This window comes from Oncorhynchus mykiss, chromosome 4 (genome assembly GCF_057628025.1).
Source record: "Oncorhynchus mykiss isolate SJ-2025 chromosome 4, ASM5762802v1, whole genome shotgun sequence".
Classification (NCBI taxonomy): Eukaryota; Metazoa; Chordata; class Actinopteri; order Salmoniformes; family Salmonidae; genus Oncorhynchus; species Oncorhynchus mykiss.
Window position 1 is genome coordinate 93,768,959 of NC_143025.1, and position 24,198 is coordinate 93,793,156.

Consider the following 24,198-nt stretch of genomic DNA (forward strand, 5'->3'; position numbering starts at 1 on the left):
TGGGCTCCAGAGCGAGGATTGAATGACCATGTCACTCCTACCTTCAGTAATTCATTTTGAATCTTGTTGTGATCCAGCTCTTTCAGAGCTTCTCCTAGCTCTCTGTGTGTTCCAACGAAGTTGGTGCCATTGTCTGTTCTGATACTTGTTACTGGGCCCCTTCGACAGATGAACCTGCGCAGGGCATTGATGCAGGAATCAGTATCCAGATAACTAGCAACTTCTAGATGGACAGCTCGACTCACAAGGCAAGTAAAGATCCCACCGTACCGCTTCACATGAACTCGCTTCGCCTCTATGGGGCCGAAGTAATCTATGCCCACATGGGTGAATGGTGGCAAATCATGTGACACCCGATCTGGTGGAAGGTCGGCCATCTTCTGTTCTCCAGCTCTAGCTTGCATCCGCCTGCAGAAGACACAGCTCTTACGGATCTTCCTTGCTAAGGAGTTGGCACAGGGTATCCAATATCGCTGGCGAAGTCTAGAAAGCATGTGGCCTCTCCCAGAGGGGCCGACCTGCTCATTGATGTGGAGTAAGATCAGTCTGGAGATGTGGGAGTCTTTGGGAAGGATCATGGGATTCTTTAGTTCCGTAGGCATAGCAGCTTTGCTTTAACCTTCCTCCCACTCTCAGAATGCCATTGTCAACAATTGGATCCAGCTTACAGATTGAGCCGTTCCTCTTGGCACGCTGTTTTCCTTTCACAACTAGTGCAAGTTCTTGTTTAAAGTGCTGTCGTTGCTCAAATCGAACGATGACCTTTTCTGCTTCGTCTAGGTCATCCACAGAAAGACTTAATTTTCCAAAGGTCAGTTTGAGCTCGTCAATTTGGTCCTTCAGTGAGTTTGTTCGACTCTGATCTGATCCTGGATCAGTTTGTGTGAGAACGTTCCTTTTCTGGCTTAACAGGTACTGTTATAATACTACGAGGTACTGTTATAATACTACAAGGTACTGTTATAATACTACAAGGTACTGTTATAATACTACAAGGTACTGTTATAGTACTACAAGGTACTGTTATAATACTACAAGGTACTGTTATAATACTACAAGGTACTGTTATAATACTACGAGGTACTGTTATAGTACTATGAGGTACCGTTATAGTACTATGAGGTACTGTTATAATACTATGATGTACTGTTATAATACTATGAGGTACTGTTATAATACTATGATGTACTGTTATAATACTATGAGGTACTGTTATAATACTAAAATGTACTGTTATAATACTACAAGGTACTGTTATAATACTATGAGGTACTGTTATAGTACTACAAGGTACTGTTATAATACTATGATGTACTGTTATAATACTACAAGGTACTGTTATAGTTCTACAATGTAATGTTATAGTTCTACAAGGTACTGTTATAGTACTACATGGTACTGTTATAGTACTACATGGTACTGTTATAATACTATAATGTACTGTTATAATACTATGATGTACTGTTATAATACTACAATGCACTGTTATAATACTACAAGGTACTGTTATAGTTCTACAAGGTACTGTTATAATACTACATGGTACTGTTACAGTACTACATGGTACTGTTATAATACTATGGTGTACTGTTATAATACTATGGTGTACTGTTATAATACTACAATATACTGTTATAATACTACGGGGTACTGTTATAATACTACGAGATAATGTTATAATACTACAAGGTACTTTTATAGTACTACATGGTACTGTTATAATACTATGATGTACTGTTATAATACTACAAGGTACTGTTAAAATACTACACGGTACTGTTATAGATCTACAAGGTACTGTTATAGTTCTACGAGGTACTGTTATAATACTACGAGGTAATGTTATAATACTACAAGGTAATGTTATAGTTCTTCAAGGTACTGTTATAATACTAAAACTAGAAGGTACTGTTATAATACTAACACTACAAGGTGCTGTTATAATACTACCCCTACACGGTACTGATATAGTACTACAATGTACTGTTATAATAGTAGAAAATAATGTTATAATACTACAAGATACTGTTATAATACTACAATGTACTGTTATAATACTACAAGGTAATGTTATAGTACTACAATGTACTGTTATAATACTAGAATGTACTGTTTTAATACTACATGGTACTGTTATAATACTACAATGTAAGGTTATACTACTACAATTTAAGGTTATAATACTACCACATAATGTTATAATACTACAATATACTGTTATAATACTACAAGGTAATGTTATAGTACTACAAGGTACTGTTATAATACTACAAGGTACTGTTATAGTACTACAAGGTACTGTTATAATACCTGAAGGTATTGTTATAATACTACAATGTACTGTTATAGTACTACAAGGTACTGTTATAATACTACAAGGTACTGTTATAGTACTACAATGTACTGTTATAATACTACACGGTACTGTTATAGTACTACAAGGTACTGTTGTAGTACTACAAGGTACTGTTATAATACTACAAGGTACTGTTATAGTACTACAAGGTACTGTTATAATACCTGAAGGTATTGTTATAATACTACAAGGTACTGTTATAATACTAGAAGGTGTTGTTATAGTACTACAATGTACTGTTTTAATACTAGACGGGGATGTTATAGTACTATAATGTACTGTTATAGTACTATAATGTACTGTTATAGTACTATAATGTACTGTTATAGTACTACAATGTACTGTTATAGTACTACAATGTACTGGTATAGTACTACAATGTATTGTTATAGTACTACAAGGTACTGTTATAGTACTACAAGGTACTGTTATAGTACTACAAGGTACTGTTATAGTACTACAAGGTACTGTTATAGTACTACAAGGTACTGTTATAGTACTACAAGGTACTGTTATAGTACTACAAGGTACTGTTATAATACTAGAAGGTGTTGTCATAGTACTACAATGTACTGTTTTAATACTAGACGGGATGTTATAGTACTATACTGTACTTTTATAGTACTACAAGGTACTGTTATAGTACTACAATGTACTGTTATAGTACTACAAAGTACTGTTATAGTACTACAAGGTACTGTTATAGTACTACAAGGTACTGTTATAATACTACAAGGTACTGTTATAGTACTACAAGGTTCTGTTATAATACTAGAAAGTGTTGTTATAGTACTACAATGTACTGTTTTAATACTAGACAGGGATGTTATAGTACTATAATGTACTGTTATAATACTACAAGGTACTGTTATAGTACTACAAGGTACTGTTATAATACTACATGATACTGTTATAATACTATGGTGTACTGTTATAATACTACAATATACTGTTATAATACTATGGGGTACTGTTATAATACTATGAGATAATGTTATAATACTACAAGGTACTTTTATAGTACTACATGGTACTGTTATAATAATATGATGTACTGTTATAATACTACAAGGTACTGTTATAATACTACAAGGTACTGTTATAGATCTACAAGGTACTGTTATAGTTCTACGAGGTACTGTTATAATACTACGAGGTAATGTTATAATACTACAAGGTACTGTTATAGTTCTACAAGGTACTGTTATAATACTAACACTACAAGGTGCTGTTATAATACTACCCCTACAAGGTACTGCTATAGTACTACAATGTACTGTTATAATAGTAGAAAATAATGTTATAATACTACAAGATACTGTTATAATACTACAAGGTACTGTTATAATACTACAAGGTAATGTTATAGTACTACAATGTAATGTTATAATACTAGAAGGTACTGTTTTAATACTACATGGTACTGTTATAATACTACAATGTAAGGTTATACTACTACAATGTAAGGTTATAATACTACCACGTAATGTTATAATACTACAATATACTGTTATAATACTACAAGGTACTGGTATAATACCTGAAGGTATTGTTATAATACTACAAGGTACTGTTATAATACTAGAAGGTGTTGTTATAGTACTACAATGTACTGTTTTAATACTAGACGGGGATGTTATAGTACTATAATGTACTGTTATAATACTACAAGGTACTGTTATAGTACTACAAGGTACTGTTATAGTACTACAAGGTACTGTTATTGTACTACAAGGTACTGTTATAATACTACAAGGTACTGTTATAGTACTACACGGTACTGTTATAGTACTACACGGTACTGTTATAGTACTACAAGGTACTGTTATAGTACTACAAGGTACTGTTATAATACTACAAGGTACTGTTATAATACTACACAATACTGTTATAGTACTACAAGGTACTGTTATAATACTACAAGGTACTGTTATAATACTACAAGGTACTGTTATAATACCTGAAGGTATTGTTATAATACTACAAGGTACTGTTATAATACTAGAAGGTGTTGTTATAGTACTACAATGTACTGGTTTAATACTAGATGGGGATGTTATAGTACTATAATGTACTGTTATAGTACTATAATGTACTGTTATAGTACTATAATGTACTGTTATAGTACTACAATGTACTGTTATAGTCCTACAATGTACTGTTATAGGACTACAAGGTACTGTTATAATACTAGAAGGTGTTGTTATAGTACTACAATGTACTGTTTTAATACTAAACGGGATGTTATAGTACTATAATGTACTTTTATAGTACTACAGGGTACTGTTATAGTACTACAAGGTACTGTTATAGTACTACAAGGTACTGTTATAGTACTACAAGGTACTGTTATAATACTACAAGGTAATGTTATAGTATTACAAGGTAATGTTATAATACTACAAGGTACTGTTATGGTACTACAAGGTACTGTTTTAGTACTACAAGGTACTTTTATAATACTACAAGATATTGTTATAATACTACAAGGTACTGTTATAATACTACACGGTACTGTTATAATACTACCACGTAATGTTATAATACTACAATATACTGTTATAGTTCTACAAGGTACTGTTATAGTACTACAAGGTACTGTTATAGTACTACAAGGTACTGTTATAGTACTACAAGGTACTGTTATAGTACTACAAGGTACTGTTATAATACTAGACGGGGATGTTATAGTACTATAATGTACTGTTATAGTACTACAAGGTACTGTTATAGTACTACAAGGTACTGTTATAGTACTACAATGTACTGTTATAGTACTACAAGGTACTGTTATTGTACTACAAGGTACTGTTATAGTACTACAAGGTACTGTTATAGTACTACAAGGTACTGTTATAGTACTACAAGGTACTGTTATAGTCCTACAAGGTACTGTTATAGTACTACAAGGTACTGTTAAAGTACTACAAGGTACTGTTATAATACTAGACGGGGATGTTATAGTACTATAATGTACTGTTATAGTACTACAAGGTACTGTTATAGTACTACAAGGTACTGTTATAGTACTACAAGGTACTGTTATAGTACTACAAGGTACTGTTATAGTACTACAAGGTACTGTTATAGTACTACAAGGTACTGTTATAATACTAGACGGGGATGTTATAGTACTATAATATACTGTTATAGTACTACAAGGTACTGTTATAGTACTACAAGGTACTGTTATAGTACTACAAGGTACTGTTATAGTACTACAAGGTACTGTTATAGTACTACAAGGTACTGTTATAGTACTACAAGGTACTGTTATAGTACTACAAGGTACTGTTATAGTACTACAAGGTACTGTTATAATACTAGACGGGGATGTTATAGTACTATAATGTACTGTTATAGTACTACAAGGTACTGTTATAGTACTACAAGGTACTGTTATAATACTATAAGGTACTGTTATAATACTACAAGGTACTGTTATAATACTACATGGTATTGTTATAGTACTACAAGGTACTGTTATAGTACTACAAGGTACTGTTATAATACTAGACGGGGATGTTATAGTACTATAATGTACTGTTATAGTACTACAAGGTACTGTTATAGTACTTCAAGGTACTGTTATAGTACTACAAGGTACTGTTATAGTACTACAAGGTACTGTTATAGTACTACAAGGTACTGTTATAGTACTACAAGGTACTGTTATAGTACTACAAGGTACTGTTATAATACTAGACGGGGATGTTATAGTACTATAATGTACTGTTATAGTACTACAAGGTACTGTTATAGTACTACAAGGTACTGTTATAATACTATAAGGTACTGTTATAATACTACAAGGTACTGTTATAATACTACATGGTACTGTTATAGTACTACAAGGTACTGTTATAGTACTACAAGGTACTGTTATAGTACTACAAGGTACTGTTATAGTACTACAAGGTACTGTTATAGTACTACAAGGTACTGTTATAGTACTACAAGGTACTGTTATAGTACTACAAGGTACTGTTATAATACTAGACGGGGATGTTATAGTACTATAATGTACTGTTATAGTACTACAAGGTACTGTTATAGTACTACAAGGTACTGTTATAATACTATAAGGTACTGTTATAATACTACAAGGTATCACTTGTTTTGGCACTGCCCATATGTAGCTTGTTTTTGTTCGCAGGTTCAGAAATGGCTGAAAGATTGCAAATAATAGTACTGCTGAGTGGTTTGAAAAGTCAATCGATCAATAATATAATACTTACTTTTTACCAACATTGTTTATCTTTAATTTACAATCTGTAAGACACTATGAGAATAGAAAGGTTCAGAACGTTTGTGAAACAGCACAGTGGAAAAAGTTATGACAGAAATCAACACTGGAACGTTTTCAGAGATGGATGTGAGGGGTTGAAAGTAGCTGAATGCTGACTAAAAACAAACAAAAGATAACTTATATAAACTGTGTCTGTGAAATGTCTGTAGTATGTATAAAGTGGAGGTAGGAGCCTATTGTAAGTGTTGTTGTCCATTAGTTTACTCCGATTAGGGGAGGGGTGTGGTAGGGTTAGGGCAAAATAATCCGAAAGGAAAATCGAGTAAATTAATAAATAAAAACATTTTTAAAATGTATAGTTTATTTTCAAAAAAAGGTATATATTGGGGGGATTGGAAATGATGTGAGCCACAATCTATCTGCATTATTAAAGATCTACCCTTTAAAAAATGACACCTACTCATTCCAGGTTTTTTCTTTATTTTTACTATTTTCTACATTGTATAATAATAGTGACGACATCACAACTATGAAATAACACATATGGAGTCATGTAGTAACCAAAAAAGTGTTAAATAAATCTAAATATATTTTGAGATTCTTCAAAGTAGCCACTATTTGCCTTGATGACAGCTTCAAAATCAAATGTTATTAGTCACATGCGCTTACTTACGATCCTCTAACCGGTGGGGCACTGCAAGCCGTTTGACTAGATGTTCAGGAGTCTTATGGTTTACTTACGATCCCCTAACCAGTGGGGCACTGCAAGCCGTTTACTAGATATTCAGGAGTCTTATGGTTTACTTACGATCCTCTAACCAGTGGGGCACTGCAAGCCGTTTGACTAGATGTTCAGGAGTCTTATGGTTTACTTACGATCCCCTAACCAGTGGGGCACTGCAAGCCGTTTGAATAGATGTTCAGGAGTCTTATGGTTTACTTACGATCCCCTAACCGGTGGGGCACTGCAAGCCGTTTGACTAGATGTTCAGGAGTCTTATGGTTTACTTACGATCCCCTAACCAGTGGGGCACTGCAAGCCGTTTGACTAGATATTCAGGAGTCTTATGGTTTACTTACGATCCCCTAACCAGTGGGGCACTGCAAGCCGTTTGACTAGATGTTCAGGAGTCTTATGGTTTACTTACGATCCCCTAACCAGTGGGGCACTGCAAGCCGTTTGACTAGATGTTCAGGAGTCTTATGGTTTACTTACGATCCCCTAACCAGTGGGGCACTGCAAGCCGTTTGACTAGATGTTCAGGAGTCTTATGGTTTACTTACGATCCCCTAACCAGTGGGGCACTGCAAGCCGTTTGACTAGATATTCAGGAGTCTTATGGTTTACTTACGATCCCCTAACCAGTGGGGCACTGCAAGCCGTTTGAATAGATGTTCAGGAGTCTTATGGTTTACTTACGATCCTCTAACCGGTGGGGCACTGCAAGCCGTTTGAATAGATGTTCAGGAGTCTTATGGTTTACTTACGATCCCCTAACCAGTGGGGCACTGCAAGCCGTTTGAATAGATGTTCAGGAGTCTTATGGTTTACTTACGATCCTCTAACCAGTGGGGCACTGCAAGCCGTTTGAATAGATGTTCAGGAGTCTTATGGTTTACTTACGATCCCCTAACCAGTGGGGCACTGCAAGCCGTTTGAATAGATGTTCAGGAGTCTTATGGTTTACTTACGATCCTCTAACCAGTGGGGCACTGCAAGCCGTTTGAATAGATGTTCAGGAGTCTTATGGTTTACTTACGATCCCCTAACCAGTGGGGCACTGCAAGCCGTTTGAATAGATGTTCAGGAGTCTTATGGCTTACTTACGATCCTCTAACCAGTGGGGCACTGCAAGCCGTTTGAATAGATGTTCAGGAGTCTTATGGTTTACTTACGATCCTCTAACCAGTGGGGCACTGCAAGCCGTTTGACTAGATATTCAGGAGTCTTATGGTTTACTTACGATCCCCTAACCAGTGGGGCACTGCAAGCCGTTTGAATAGATGTTCAGGAGTCTTATGGTTTACTTACGATCCCCTAACCGGTGGGGCACTGCAAGCCGTTTACTAGATATTCAGGAGTCTTATGGTTTACTTACGATCCCCTAGCCAGTGGGGCACTGCAAGCCGTTTGACTAGATATTCAGGAGTCTTATGGTTTACTTACGATCCCCTAACCAGTGGGGCACTGCAAGCCGTTTGAATAGATGTTCAGGAGTCTTATGGTTTACTTACGATCCTCTAACCAGTGGGGCACTGCAAGCCGTTTACTAGATATTCAGGAGTCTTATGGTTTACTTACGATCCCCTAACCAGTGGGGCACTGCAAGCCGTTTACTAGATATTCAGGAGTCTTATGGTTTACTTACGATCCCCTAACCAGTGGGGCACTGCAAGCCGTTTGAATAGATGTTCAGGAGTCTTATGGTTTACTTACGATCCCCTAACCAGTGGGGCACTGCAAGCCGTTTGACTAGATGTTCAGGAGTCTTATGGTTTACTTACGATCCCCTAACCAGTGGGGCACTGCAAGCCGTTTGACTAGATATTCAGGAGTCTTATGGTTTACTTACGATCCCCTAACCAGTGGGGCACTGCAAGCCGTTTGACTAGATATTCAGGAGTCTTATGGTTTACTTACGATCCCCTAACCAGTGGGGCACTGCAAGCCGTTTGACTAGATGTTCAGGAGTCTTATGGTTTACTTACGATCCCCTAACCAGTGGGGCACTGCAAGCCGTTTGACTAGATATTCAGGAGTCTTATGGTTTACTTACGATCCCCTAACCAGTGGGGCACTGCAAGCCGTTTGAATAGATGTTCAGGAGTCTTATGGTTTACTTACGATCCCCTAACCAGTGGGGCACTGCAAGCCGTTTGAATAGATGTTCAGGAGTCTTATGGTTTACTTACGATCCTCTAACCGGTGGGGCACTGCAAGCCGTTTGAATAGATGTTCAGGAGTCTTATGGTTTACTTACGATCCTCTAACCAGTGGGGCACTGCAAGCCGTTTGAATAGATGTTCAGGAGTCTTATGGTTTACTTACGATCCCCTAACCAGTGGGGCACTGCAAGCCGTTTGAATAGATGTTCAGGAGTCTTATGGTTTACTTACGATCCTCTAACCAGTGGGGCACTGCAAGCCGTTTGAATAGATGTTCAGGAGTCTTATGGTTTACTTACGATCCCCTAACCAGTGGGGCACTGCAAGCCGTTTGAATAGATGTTCAGGAGTCTTATGGTTTACTTACGATCCTCTAACCAGTGGGGCACTGCAAGCCGTTTGACTAGATATTCAGGAGTCTTATGGTTTACTTACGATCCCCTAACCAGTGGGGCACTGCAAGCCGTTTGAATAGATGTTCAGGAGTCTTATGGTTTACTTACGATCCCCTAACCGGTGGGGCACTGCAAGCCGTTTACTAGATATTCAGGAGTCTTATGGTTTACTTACGATCCCCTAGCCAGTGGGGCACTGCAAGCCGTTTGACTAGATATTCAGGAGTCTTATGGTTTACTTACGATCCCCTAACCAGTGGGGCACTGCAAGCCGTTTGAATAGATGTTCAGGAGTCTTATGGTTTACTTACGATCCTCTAACCAGTGGGGCACTGCAAGCCGTTTACTAGATATTCAGGAGTCTTATGGTTTACTTACGATCCCCTAACCAGTGGGGCACTGCAAGCCGTTTACTAGATATTCAGGAGTCTTATGGTTTACTTACGATCCCCTAGCCAGTGGGGCACTGCAAGCCGTTTGAATAGATGTTCAGGAGTCTTATGGTTTACTTACGATCCCCTAACCAGTGGGGCACTGCAAGCCGTTTGAATAGATGTTCAGGAGTCTTATGGTTTACTTACGATCCCCTAACCAGTGGGGCACTGCAAGCCGTTTGACTAGATATTCAGGAGTCTTATGGTTTACTTACGATCCCCTAACCAGTGGGGCACTGCAAGCCGTTTGACTAGATGTTCAGGAGTCTTATGGTTTACTTACGATCCCCTAACCAGTGGGGCACTGCAAGCCGTTTGAATAGATGTTCAGGAGTCTTATGGTTTACTTACGATCCCCTAACCAGTGGGGCACTGCAAGCCGTTTGAATAGATGTTCAGGAGTCTTATGGTTTACTTACGATCCTCTAACCAGTGGGGCACTGCAAGCCGTTTGACTAGATATTCAGGAGTCTTATGGTTTACTTACGATCCCCTAACCAGTGGGGCACTGCAAGCCGTTTGACTAGATATTCAGGAGTCTTATGGTTTACTTACGATCCTCTAACCAGTGGGGCACTGCAAGCCGTTTGACTAGATATTCAGGAGTCTTATGGTTTACTTACGATCCCCTAACCAGTGGGGCACTGCAAGCCGTTTGAATAGATGTTCAGGAGTCTTATGGTTTACTTACGATCCCCTAACCAGTGGGGCACTGCAAGCCGTTTACTAGATATTCAGGAGTCTTATGGTTTACTTACGATCCCCTAACCAGTGGGGCACTGCAAGCCGGTTGACTAGATGTTCAGGAGTCTTATGGTTTACTTACGATCCTCTAACCAGTGGGGCACTGCAAGCCGTTTGACTAGATATTCAGGAGTCTTATGGTTTACTTACGATCCCCTAACCAGTGGGGCACTGCAAGCCGTTTGACTAGATGTTCAGGAGTCTTATGGCTTGGGGGTAGAAGCTGTTTAGAAGCCTCTTGGACCTAGACTTGGCGCTCCGGTACCGCTTGCCATGCGGTAGTAGAGAGAACAGTCTATGACTTGGGTGGCTGGATTCTTTGACCATTTTGAGGGCCTTTCTCTGACACCGCCTGGTATAGAGGTCCTGGATGGCAGGAAGTTTGGCCCCGGTGATATACTGGGCAGTACACACTACCCTCTGTAGTGCCTTGCGGTCGGAGGCCGAGCAGTGGCCATACCAGGCTGTGATGCAACCAGTTGCTCTCAATGGTGCAGCTGTAGAACCTTTTGAGGATTTTTTTATTTTTTTTATTTTACCTTTATTTAACCAGGCAAGTCAGTTAAGAACAAATTCTTATTTTCAATGACGGCCTGGGAACAGTGGGTTAACTGCCTGTTCAGGGGCAGAACGACAGATTTGTACCTTGTCAGCTCGGGGGTTTGAACTCGCAACCTTCCGGTTACTAGTCCAACGCTCTAACCACTAGGCTACCCTGCCGCTCTGAGGACCCATGCCAAATCTTTTCAGCCTCCTGAGGGGGTATAGGTGTTGTCGTGCCCTCTTCACGACTGTCGTGGTGTGCTTGGACCATGTTACTCAACGCAATATTAGCTGCTTTTAATGTAACAAACATGATAAATGAAGGATCCCCCCCCTCATCCATCATTTTATAATGGTTTTCCCTTGTTCTAGTCTAAAGGTCCCATCTACGTACTGCAGCTCTGAGGGGTTATGGCGCACCGCTCTGTGTAGAGTATGTGCCTGAGTCGTGCCTGTCAATCCTACTCCGATGTGTTGTACACAGAACGCAATCTCTTGCATAATTCGTTTTGTGTTTGTTACATTAAAAGTAGCTAATATTGCGTTGATTCGATCAAAATTCCCACAGCAAATAGAAAGTTGAGTTAATTTCCATCTCGTGCTTCTCTGCGTGGGCTGAAAGTTCTTCATGGCAGTCCAGGATGAGCTACGCACAGCTCAGAGGGAACATTGACTGTAAGGTACCCTGTGTCTTTGTGTTGTGTTGCCAGACGGGGTCGCAAACTACCTGCCCTCCCCTTCTCCCTCATCCCTTCACCTGATATCTAAATATATGGTTATTTATGGATCAACTGTCGAGCCAACATCTGTTTGATGGCCTAATTAGAGATGAGGTGTGTGTGTGTGCGCGTGTGTGTGTGTGCGCGTGTGTGTGTGCGTGTGTGTGTGTGTGCAGTGCCTTCAAAGTATTTAGACCCCTTGATTTTGTTACTTTACAGCCTTTTTATAAAATGTATTAACCTCTCTAGGGTACGTGGAGAGTTGTATCAGCCCGTTAGAGATTAGCAGGCCCATGTTAACCACTCTAGGGTATGTGGAGAGTTGTATCAGACCGTTAGAGATTAGCAGGCCCATGTTAACCTCTCTAGGGTACGTGGAGAGTTGTATCAGCCCGTTAGAGATTAGCAGGCCCATGTTAACCTCTCTAGGGTAGGTGGAGAGTTGTATCAGACCGTTAGAGATTAGCAGGCCCATGTTAACCTCTAGGGTACGTGGAGAGTTGTATCAGACCGTTAGAGATTAGCAGGCCCATGTTAACCTCTCTAGGGTACGTGGAGAGTTGTATCAGACCGTTAGAGATTAGCAGGCCCATGTTAACCTCTCTAGGGTACGTGGAGAGTTGTATCAAACCGTTAGAGATTAGCAGGCCCATGTTAACCTCTCTAGGGTACGTGGAGAGTTGTATCAGACCGTTAGAGATTAGCAGGCCCATGTTAACCTCTCTAGGGTACGTGGAGAGTTGTATCAGACCGTTAGAGATTAGCAGGCCCATGTTAACCTCTCTAGGGTATGTGGGATGCTAGCGTCCCACCTGGCCAACATCCAGTGAGGTTGCAGAGCGACAAATTCAATTACAGAAATACTCATTATAAAAATTCTGAAAACAAAACATATTTTACATAGGTTTAAAGATTAACTTCTTGTTAAACCAACCACAGTGTCATATTTACAAAATGCTTTTCGGCGAAAGCATACCTAGCCCAGAACATACCTAGCCCAGAACATACCTAGCCCAGAACATACCTAGCCCAGAACATAGCCCAGTTGACAAATTATTACAAACAATAACCAGCCAAGCAGAAGCGTTACAAAACTCAGAAATAGAGAGACAATTAATCCCTTACCTTTGATCTTCATATGGTGGCAATCAGAAGACATTAATTTACTCAATATACAATTACCTTCTGGTGTAGACCCTCTACTATTTACCTTCCTCCTATAAGCATTACCTTCTGGTGTAGACCCTCTACTATTTACCTTCCTCCTATAAGCATTACCTTCTGGTGTAGACCCTCTACTATTTACCTTCCTCCTATAAGCATTACCTTCTGGTGTAGACTCTCCACTATATACCTTCCTCCTATAACCATTACCTTCTGGTGTAGACCCTCCACTATATACCTTCCTCCTATAACCATTACCTTCTGGTGTAGACCCTCCACTATATACCTTCCTCCTACAGATATCCATTACCTTCTGGTGTAGACCCTCCACTATATACCTTCCTCCTATACCCATTACCTTCTGGTGTAGATCCTCCACTATATACCTTCCTCCTACAGATACCCATTACCTTCTGGTGTAGACCCTCTACTATATACCTTCCTCCTACAGATACCCATTACCTTCTGGTGTAGACCCTCCACTATATACCTTCCTCCTATAACCATTACCTTCTGGTGTAGACCCTCCACTATATACCTTCCTCCTACAGATACCCGTTACCTTCTGGTGTAGACCCTCCACTATATACCTTCCTCCTATAACCATTACCTTCTGGTGAAGACCCTCCACTATATACCTTCCTCCTACAGATACCCATTACCTTCTGGTGTAGACCCTCCACTATATACCTTCCTCCTATAACCATTACCTTCTGGTGTAGACCCTCCACTATATACCTTCCTCCTACAGATACCCGTTACCTTCTGGTGTAGACCCTCCACTATATACCTTCCTCCTATAACCATTACCTTCTGGTGAAGACCCTCCACTATATACCTTCCTCCTACAGATACCCATTACCTTCTGGTGTAGACCCTCCACTATATACCTTCCTCCTATACCCATTACCTTCTGGTGAAGACCCTCCACTATATACCTTCCTCCTACAGATACCCATTACCTTCTGGTGTAGACCCTCCACTATATACCTTTCTCCTATAACCATTACCTTTTGTTGTAGACCCTCCACTATATACCTTCCTCCTATAACCATTACCTTCTGGTGTAGACCCTCTACTATATACCTTCCTCCTACAGATACCCATTACCTTCTGGTGTAGACCCTCCACTATATACCTTCCTCCTATAACCATTACCTTCTGGTGTAGACCCTCCACTATATACCTTCCTCCTATACCCATTACCTTCTGGTGTAAACCCTCCACTATATACCTTCCTCCTATAACCATTACCTTCTGGTGTAGACCCTCCACTATATACCTTCCTCCTACAGATAACCATTACCTTCTGGTGTAGACCCTCCACTATATACCTTCCTCCTATAACCATTACCTTCTGGTGTAAACCCTCCACTATATACCTTCCTCCTATACCCATTACCTTCTGGTGTAGACCCTCCACTATATACCTTCCTCCTACAGATAACCATTACCTTCTGGTGTAGACCCTCCACTATATACCTTCCTCCTATAACCATTACCTTCTGGTGTAGACCCTCCACTATATACCTTCCTCCTATACCCATTACCTTCTGGTGTAAACCCTCCACTATATACCTCCTTCCTACATACCGCCCCCCCCCACACTCCTGTGAGTGGTGGGTGGGCCCCTGTGAGTGGTGGGTGGGCCCCTGTGAGTGGTGGGGGGGGGGGGCCCTGCCTGCTGTGGACAGATCAAGGCGGCATCTCAAATGCACCCTATTCCCTGTGTAGTGCACTACTTTTGACCAGGGCCCATTGACCCGTAAGGAATAGGGTGCATTTGCGATGCAGACAGAGAATAAACTGGATTAACTGATGACCTTATTGACCTGAATGTAATATTTTTACATTCATATATATCTCTCTCTTTCCCACTCTCTCCCTCTCTCTCTCCCTGCCCCTCTCTCTCTCCCCCTGCCCCTCTCTCTCTCCCCCTGCCCCTCTCTCTCTCTCCCCCTGCCCCTCTCTCTCTCTCCCCCTGCCCCTCTCTCTCTCTCCTGCTGCCCCTCTCTCTCTTTCCCCTTGCCCCCCTCTCTCTTTCCCCTTGCCCCTCTCTCTCTTTCCCCCTGCCCCCCTCTCTCTTTCCCCCTGCCCCCCTCTCTCTTTCCCCTTGCCCCCCTCTCTCTTTTTCCCTGCCCCTCTCTCTCTTTCCCCTTGCCCCCCTCTCTCTTTCCCCCTGCCCCCCTCTCTCTTTCCCCCTGCCCCCCTCTCTCTTTCCCCTTGCCCCCCTCTCTCTTTTTCCCTGCCCCTCTCTCTCTTTCCCCTTGCCCCCCTCTCTCTTTTTCCCTGCCCCTCTCTCTCTTTCCCCTTGCCCCCTCTCTCTTTTTCCCTGCCCCTCTCTCTCTTTCCCCTTGCCCCCCTCTCTCTTTTTCCCTGCCCCTCTCTCTTTCCCCTTGCCCCTCTCTCTCTTTCCCCCTGCCCCCCTCTCTCTTTCCCCTTGCCCCCCTCTCTCTTTCCCCTTGCCCCCCTCTCTCTTTCCCCTTGCCCCTCTCTCTCTTTCCCCCTGCCCCTCTCTCTCTTTCCCCCTGCCCCCCTCTCTCTTTCCCCCTGCCCCTCTCTCTCTCTCTCTCCCCTCTCTCTCTACAGTGCGTCTGCGTGTGGAGCGGTTGTCCATAATTGAGCAGTGTATTTCCCAGTGTTCTAAGGCCTACACACAATCAGCCCTGCTTCTGGACCTGGCCTCACTGCTCAGAGTCGCAGGTAACACACACACACACCTAGGGGAAGAGTTTAACCGTGACACACACACACCTAGGGGAAGAGTTTAACCGTGACACCTAGGGGAAGAGTTTAACCGTGACACCTAGTGGAAGAGTTTAACCGTGACACCTAGGGGAAGAGTTTAACCGTGACACCTAGGGGACGAGTTTAACCGTGACACCTAGGGGAAGAGTTTAACCGAGATACCCTGCTAACACAACAGGAGCACTCCATGGGGAACAGTTTCACAGAATAAACATGAAGACTTCTGAATTGGCAACTCTTTAGTGGCTGTAAGGGTCTAACCAGTGTTTCTCTGTCTCCAGGTGGAGGTGTAAGGGTCTAACCAGTTTTTCTCTGCTTCCAGGTGGTGATGAGTGGAGGTGTAAGGGTCAGGTGTTCTCTCTACTAGCTCAACAGGCTCTTCAGGCGCTGGACTACAAGACCTCCTACATACACTGTCAGGACCTCATGGCCTCAGGTGGGTTACATCACTGTATTAGCGTTGTAGTAACGTTGTAGTAACTTTGTAGTGTTGTATTGCTGTAGTGTTGTAATGTAGTAACATTGTAGTAACGTTGTGTTACAATGCTGTAGTAACAGTGTTGTAGTAATGTTGTAGTAACTTTGTACTAGTGGTATAGTAATGTTGTGGTAAATTTGGCAGAAAGCCCTGCCTTCAGCTGTTTGCTTAGAAATTCTAGGGACAGTTAGGAGGCCTGTGTCTTGTGACCGTAGCGTACAGTGTAGGTATGTACGGCAGGACCAGGTCGGAGAGATGGGTTGGAGACCATGTAATGCTTTGTAGGTTAGCAGTAAAACCACCTCAACAGGAAGCCAGTTCTGGTGGGCTAGCGCTGGCGTAATATGCTATTTTTGGGGGGGTTCTACTCAACATTCTATCAGCTGTGTTTAAAACTAACTGAAGTTTATTCAGTGCTTTATCCGAGTAGCCGGCGAGTAGAGCATTGCAGTCGTCTAACCTCGAAAGCATTAGCTCCTCCGCATCATTTTTAGACAAAAGGTTTAGGAGTTTTGCCACGTTAAGAAGATGGGGGGGGAAAAAGCCTTTTTAAAGTATTTTTTTATATGTTTAAGGAAAGAGAGATCAGGGTCTAACTCCGAGGTCCTTCAGTTTTTTTTTTTGTTGAGAGGACTGTACAACCATCGAGACTAATTGTCCGATCCAACAGCAGATTTCTTGGGACCTAGAACCAGCATCTCTGTTTTGTCCGACTTTAAAAGTAGAACATTTACCGTCGTACACTTCCTCATGTCTGAAAGACAGGCTTCCAGGGTAGGACATTTTTTAGCTTTACCATGCATAGCAGTGGAAGTTTGTGTTTCCCGAATGACATCACCGTGAGGTAACATGCAGTGCCTTCGGAAAGTATTCAGACCCCTTGACATTATGAGGTATTGTGATGTCATTATGGGGTATTGTGATGTCATTATGGGGTATTGTGATGTCATTATGGGGTATTGTGATGTCATTATGGGGTATTGTGATGTCATTATGGGGTATTGTGATGTCATTATGGGGTATTGTGATGTCATTATGGGGTATTGGGATGTCATTATGGGGTATTGTGATGTCATTATGAGGTATTGTGATGTCATTATGGGGTATTGGGATGTCATTATGGGGTATTGTGATGTCATTATGAGGTATTGTGATGTCATTATGGGGTATTGTGATTGTATCGTTCCACTTCATGATTGTGTCCCACTTGTTGTTGATTCTTCACAAAAAAATACAGTTTTATATCTTTATGTTTGAAGCCTGAAATGTGGCAAAAGGTCGCAAAGTTCAAGGGGGACGAATACTTTCGCAAGGCACTGTATATACCCATTATCTCCCTGATCTATACCCATTACATCCCTGATATATACCCATTACCTCCCTGATCTATCCCCATTACTTCCCTGATATATATACCCATAACCTCCCTGATCTATACACATTACCTCCCTGATATATAGGCCATCGTCCCTGAGTCACCTCTTCGCTGTTGACGTTGAGACTGGTGTTTTGCGGGTACTATTCAATGAAGCTGCCAGTTGAGGACTTGTGAGAGGCATCTGTTTCTCAAATCATCAACTAGTCTAAAGAAGGCCAGTTGTATTGCTTCTTTAATCAGTACAACAGTTTTCAGCTGTGCCAACATAATTGCAAAAGGTTTTTCTAATGATCAATTAGCCTTTTAAAATGATAAACTTGTATTAGCTAACACAACGTGCCATTGGAACACAGGAGTGATGGTTGCTGATAATGGGCCTCTGTACGCCTATGTAGATATTCCATTAAAAAATCAGCCGTTTCCAGCTACAACAGTCATTTACAACATTTACAATGTCTACACTGTATTTCTGATCAATTTGATGTTATTTTAATGGACAAAAAAATGTTATTTTTTTATTTAAAGAAGCTACTTTCTAAGTGACCCCTAAACTTCTGAATGGTATTATACTTGGATGTGTGGTGTCAGCGTTTGCTGCTGGCATGTCATATGCCTTACTTGGCTAATCTTGCCAATGAAAAAAATAATAATTAAAGTAGTTGGCAATATCAGTGGGTTTTTGTGATGAATGAGCCATCTGATATAATAAATGACGGAGCTGAATTTGCCTTTTTCCCCAAAATTGTAATTTAAGGTGCGCCAAAGCTTTTTTTTCTCTCATTATTTCTGTCATTTATCTCTGTTTCATAGTGTGTTTTATTCTTTATATTCAGTTTAGTCACATGATTTCTCAACTTGCAGTACGTTTGCCAATCGGTTGTTCAGCCAGACTTATTTGCCATTCATTTTGCCTCATCCCTCTCAACCACACAATGTTTCAATTCCTCATCAATCCAATTCTTCATCAATTTAACAGTTTTTACAGTGATTGTTTTAATGGGTGTGCAGTGAACGACTGTATAAATGTCGGCCTGCACAGCCTCATGCGGTGGCACCAACAACCCCCCCCCCCCCCCACACAATGAAAACTGGGAGCGACATCAATAATGCTTTCAATTTGACTTTTGCTTTCAAAAGCAGCTCAAACATGAAACACATAAGGAATACAGTATAGCCATGGAACTCTACCGGGCATTATGATGCATGCTTTAGAATGCCCTTCAAGACCAATCAGAAACGACTATTCAACAATGCCATGGTTTAAAGCGTTTTAACCATTTATCAGTGGCTTTAATGCAAGGGAGTAACACTGTAGCGATGGTGGACTAGGGTGGGGGGGAGGGAGGAGAGGAGGGAGGGAGGGAGGGAGAGAGGAGAGGAGGGAGGGAGGAGAGGAGGGAGGAGAGGGAGAGAGGAGAGGAGGGAGGGAGGAGAGGAGGGAGGAGAGGGAGGAGGAGAGGAGGAGAGGGAGGAGGAGAGGAGGGAGGGAGGGAGGGAGAGAGGGAGGGAGGGAGGGAGGAGGAGAGGAGGGAGGGAGGGAGGGAGAGAGGGAGGGAGGGAGGAGGAGAGGAGGGAGGGAGGGAGGAGGAGAGGAGGGAGGGAGGGAGAGAGGGGAGGGAGGGATAGAGGAGAGGAGAGGAGAGGAGGGAGGGAGGGAGGGAGGAGGGAGGGAGAGAGGGAGGAGAGGAGGGAGGGAGGGATGGAGGAGGAGAAGAGGAGGGAGGGAGGGAGGAGGGAGGGAGGAGGAGAGGAGGAGAGGAGGAGGAGAGGAGGGAGGGAGGGAGGAGAGGAGGGAGGGGGGAGGGATGGAGATATGGAAACAGGCAGGAAGACAGAAATAGAGTGGGATAGAATGAGAGAGATAAAAGAATGAGGAGAGGAGGGAGGGAGGGAGGGAGAAGGAGAGGTAGGGAGGGAGGGAGGAGGAGAGGGAGGGAGGGAGGTGTCACAGACAACTTGTCTGAGGAGATTGTGTTGCAGTGTTTTCTTAGGCTTCATAACAAATAACACTATATTCCCTACATAGTGCACTACTTTAGACCAGAGCCCTATAGAACCCTATTCCCTACATAGTGCACTACTTTAGACCAGAGCCCTATGACACCCTATTTCCTATATAGTGCACTACTTTAGACCAGAGCCCTATAGAAACCCATTCCCTATATAGTGCACTACTTTAGACCAGAGCCCTATGACACCCTATTCCCTATATAGTGCACTACTTTAGACCAGAAGTCCCTGGGCATTGGTAGACAGTAGTGCACTACTTTAGACCAGAAGTCCCTGGGCGTTGGTAGACAGTAGTGCACTACTTTAGACCAGAAGTCCCTGGGCTTTGGTAGACAGTAGTGCACTACTTTAGACCAGAAGTCCCTGGGCGTTGGTAGACAGTAGTGCACTACTTTAGACCAGAAGTCCCTGGGCGTTGGTAGACAGTAGTGCACTACTTTAGACCAGAAGTCCCTGGGCGTTGGTAGACAGTAGTGCACTACTTTAGACCAGAAGTCCCTGGGCGTTGGTAGACAGTAGTGCACTACATAAGGAATAGGTGGTGTTTGAGACTCTGACACACACAGTTTAGCCTGAAACAGCCGAGGACAAACCGGTTGTGTTATTCTCTCAGAACTACACTACTAATCACATCAATGTGTATTTCTCCTGGCTGACGCCTCTCACCCCCTCACTCACTCACTCACTGTTCATTACTCACTCACTGTCACTCCCTCACTCACTGCCACTCACTCCCTCACTCACTGTCACTCCCTCACTCACTGTCACTCACTCAGTCACTCACTCAGTCACTCACTCTCACTCACTGTCACTCACTCACTCACTGTCACTCACTGTGACTCACTGTCACTCCCTCGCTCTCACTCACTCACTCACTCACTCACTCACTCACTCACTCACTCACTCACTGTCACCCACTCACTCTCACTCTGTCACTCACTCTGTCACACTGTAACCCACATGTCATTACTCTGCACTGTGAACTGCCTCCTAAATGACACCCTGTTCCCTATAGAGTCTCTCTCCGTGTGGCCCCTGGTCAACAGTAGTGCACTACCCTATGGGCCGCCCTGGTCAACAGTAGTGCACTACCCTATGGGCCCTGGTCAACAGTGGTGCACTACCCTATGGGCCCTGGTCAACAGTAGTGCACTACCCTATGGGCCCTGGTCAACAGTAGTGCACTACCCTATGGCCCCTGGTCAACAGTAGTGCACTACCCTATGGGCCCTGGTCAACAGTAGTGCACTACCCTATGGGTCCTGGTCAACAGTAGTGCACTACCCTATGGGTCCTGGTCAACAGTAGTGCACTACCCTATGGGTCCTGGTCAACAGTAGTGCACTACCCTATGGGTCCTGGTCAACAGTAGTGCACTACCCTATGGGCCCTGGTCAACAGTAGTGCACTACCCTATGGGCCCTGGTCAACAGTAGTGCACTACCCTATGGGCCCTGGTCAACAGTAGTGCACTACCCTATGGCCCCTGGTCAACATTAGTGCACTACCCTATGGGCCCTGGTCAACAGTAGTGCACTACCCTATGGGTCCTGGTCAACAGTAGTGCACTACCCTATGGGTCCTGGTCAACAGTAGTGCACTACCCTATGGGTCCTGGTCAACAGTAGTGCACTACCCTATGGGTCCTGGTCAACAGTAGTGCACTACCCTATGGGCCCTGGTCAACAGTAGTTCACTACCCTATGGGTCCTGGTCAACAGTAGTGCACTACCCTAATGGTCCTGGTCAACAGTAGTGCACTACCCTATGGGCCCTGGTCAACAGTAGTGCACTACCCTATGGGTCCTGGTCAACAGTAGTGCACTACCCTATGGGCCCTGGTCAACAGTAGTGCACTACCCTATGGGTCCTGGTCAACAGTAGTGCACTACCCTAATGGTCCTGGTCAACAGTAGTGCACTACCCTATGGGCCCTGGTCAACAGTAGTGCACTACCCTAATGGTCCTGGTCAACAGTAGTGCACTACCCTATGGGCCCTGGTCAACAGTAGTGCACTACCCTATGGGCCCTGGTCAACAGTAGTGCACTACCCTAATGGTCCTGGTCAACAGTAGTACACTACCCTATGGGCCCTGGTCAACAGTAGTGCACTACCCTATGGGCCCTGGTCAACAGTAGTGCACTACCCTATGGGCCCTGGTCAACAGTAGTGCACTACCCTATGGGTTCTGGTCAACAGTAGTACACTACCCTATGGGCCCTGGTCAACAGTAGTACACTACCCTATGGGTCCTGGTCAACAGTAGTGCACTACCCTATGGGCCCTGGTCAACAGTAGTACACTACCCTATGGGCCCTGGTCAACAGTAGTGCACTACCCTATGGGTCCTGGTCAACAGTAGTGCACTACCCCATGGGTCCTGGTCAACAGTAGTGCACTACCCTATGGGCCCTGGTCAACAGTAGTGCACTACCCCATGGGTCCTGGTCAACAGTAGTGCACTACCCTATGGGCCCTGGTCAACAGTAGTACACTACCCTATGGGCCCTGGTCAACAGTAGTGCACTACCCTATGGGCCCTGGTCAACAGTAGTGCACTACCCCATGGGTCCTGGTCAACAGTAGTGCACTACCCTATGGGCCCTGGTCAACAGTAGTGCACTACCCCATGGGTCCTGGTCAACAGTAGTGCACTACCCTATGGGTCCTGGTCAACAGTAGTGCACTACCCTATGGGTCCTGGTCAACAGTAGTGCACTACCCTATGGGTCCTGGTCAACAGTAGTGCACTACCCCATGGGTCCTGGTCAACAGTAGTGCACTACCCCATGGGTCCTGGTCAACAGTAGTGCACTACCCCATGGGTCCTGGTCAACAGTAGTGCACTACCCTATGGGCCCTGGTCAACAGTAGTGCACTACCCTATTGGCCCTGGTCAACAGTAGTGCACTACCCTATGGGTCCTGGTCAACAGTAGTGCACTACCCTATGGGTCCTGGTCAACAGTAGTGCACTACCCTATGGGCCCTGGTCAACAGTAGTGCACTACCCTATGGGCCCTGGTCAACAGTAGTGCACTACCATATGGGCCCTGGTCAACAGTAGTGCACTACCCTATGGGCCCTGGTCAACAGTAGTGCACTACCCTATGGGCCCTGGTCAACAGTAGTGCACTACCCTATGGGCCCTGGTCAACAGTAGTGCACTACCCTATGGGCCCTGGTCAACAGTAGTGCACTACCCTATGGGCCCTGGTCAACAGTAGTGCACTACCCTATGGGCCCTGGTCAACAGTAGTGCACTACCCTATGGGCCCTGGTCAACAGTAGTGCACTACCCTATGGGCCCTGGTCAACAGTAGTTCACTACCCTATGGGCCCTGGTCAACAGTAGTACACTACCCTATGGGCCCTGGTCAACAGTAGTGCACTACCCTATGGGTCCTGGTCAACAGTAGTGCACTACCCAATGGGCCCTGGTCAACAGTAGTGCACTACCCAATGGGCCCTGGTCAACAGTAGTGCACTACCCAATGGGCCCTGGTCAACAGTAGTGCACTATCCTATGGGCCCTGGTCAACAGTAGTGCTGTATTTAAGGAATAGGGTTCAATTTGGGCCATGAAAACAACTTGTCATCCTGGGACTCTCTCTGTGAGAGCCAGGACTCTCTCTCTGTGAGAGCCGGGACTCTCTCTTTTTGAGAGCCGGGACTCTCTCTCTGTGAGAGCCGGGACTCTCTCTCTCTGTGAGAGCCGGGACCTGGTTGGAGAAGGCAGTCTACATTTACATGTTAGTCATTTAACACACACCCTTATCCCAGAGCCACTTACAGGAGCAATTAGGGTTAAATAGTTGCTCTTATGCTAATGTGACATCTCCCCTTCCTCTACAGGTTATGGTGATGGCTGGGAAGTGTGCAGCCTGCTTGGACAGTGTGAGGGGTACATGGACCTCAGGGCTCGCCAGGAGCTGCTGGCCTTCTCTTTGACACACTGCCCCCCCGCCAGCATCCACCCCCTCCTGGCTGCCTCAAGTGACCTACAGACACAGGTAACTCCTAACCTTTAACCTCTAGACCATGTGTCAAACTCATCCCTTGGAAGGTCAATTGTCTGTGGGTTTTCAGTCCT

At 43.6% G+C, this 24,198-nt stretch overlaps 1 protein-coding gene across 1 annotated transcript in view; it reads left to right on the plus strand.

Moving 5' to 3' along the window:
- nbas (NBAS subunit of NRZ tethering complex) overlaps positions 1-24,198 on the plus strand; it is a 296,853-nt gene that overhangs the window by 120,985 nt on the left and 151,670 nt on the right. Inside the window, 3 exon segments of the mRNA XM_090233327.1 lie at positions 16,080-16,193; positions 16,561-16,674; positions 23,961-24,118. Of these exon segments, the coding sequence (XP_090089453.1) occupies positions 16,080-16,193; positions 16,561-16,674; positions 23,961-24,118 (386 nt within the window).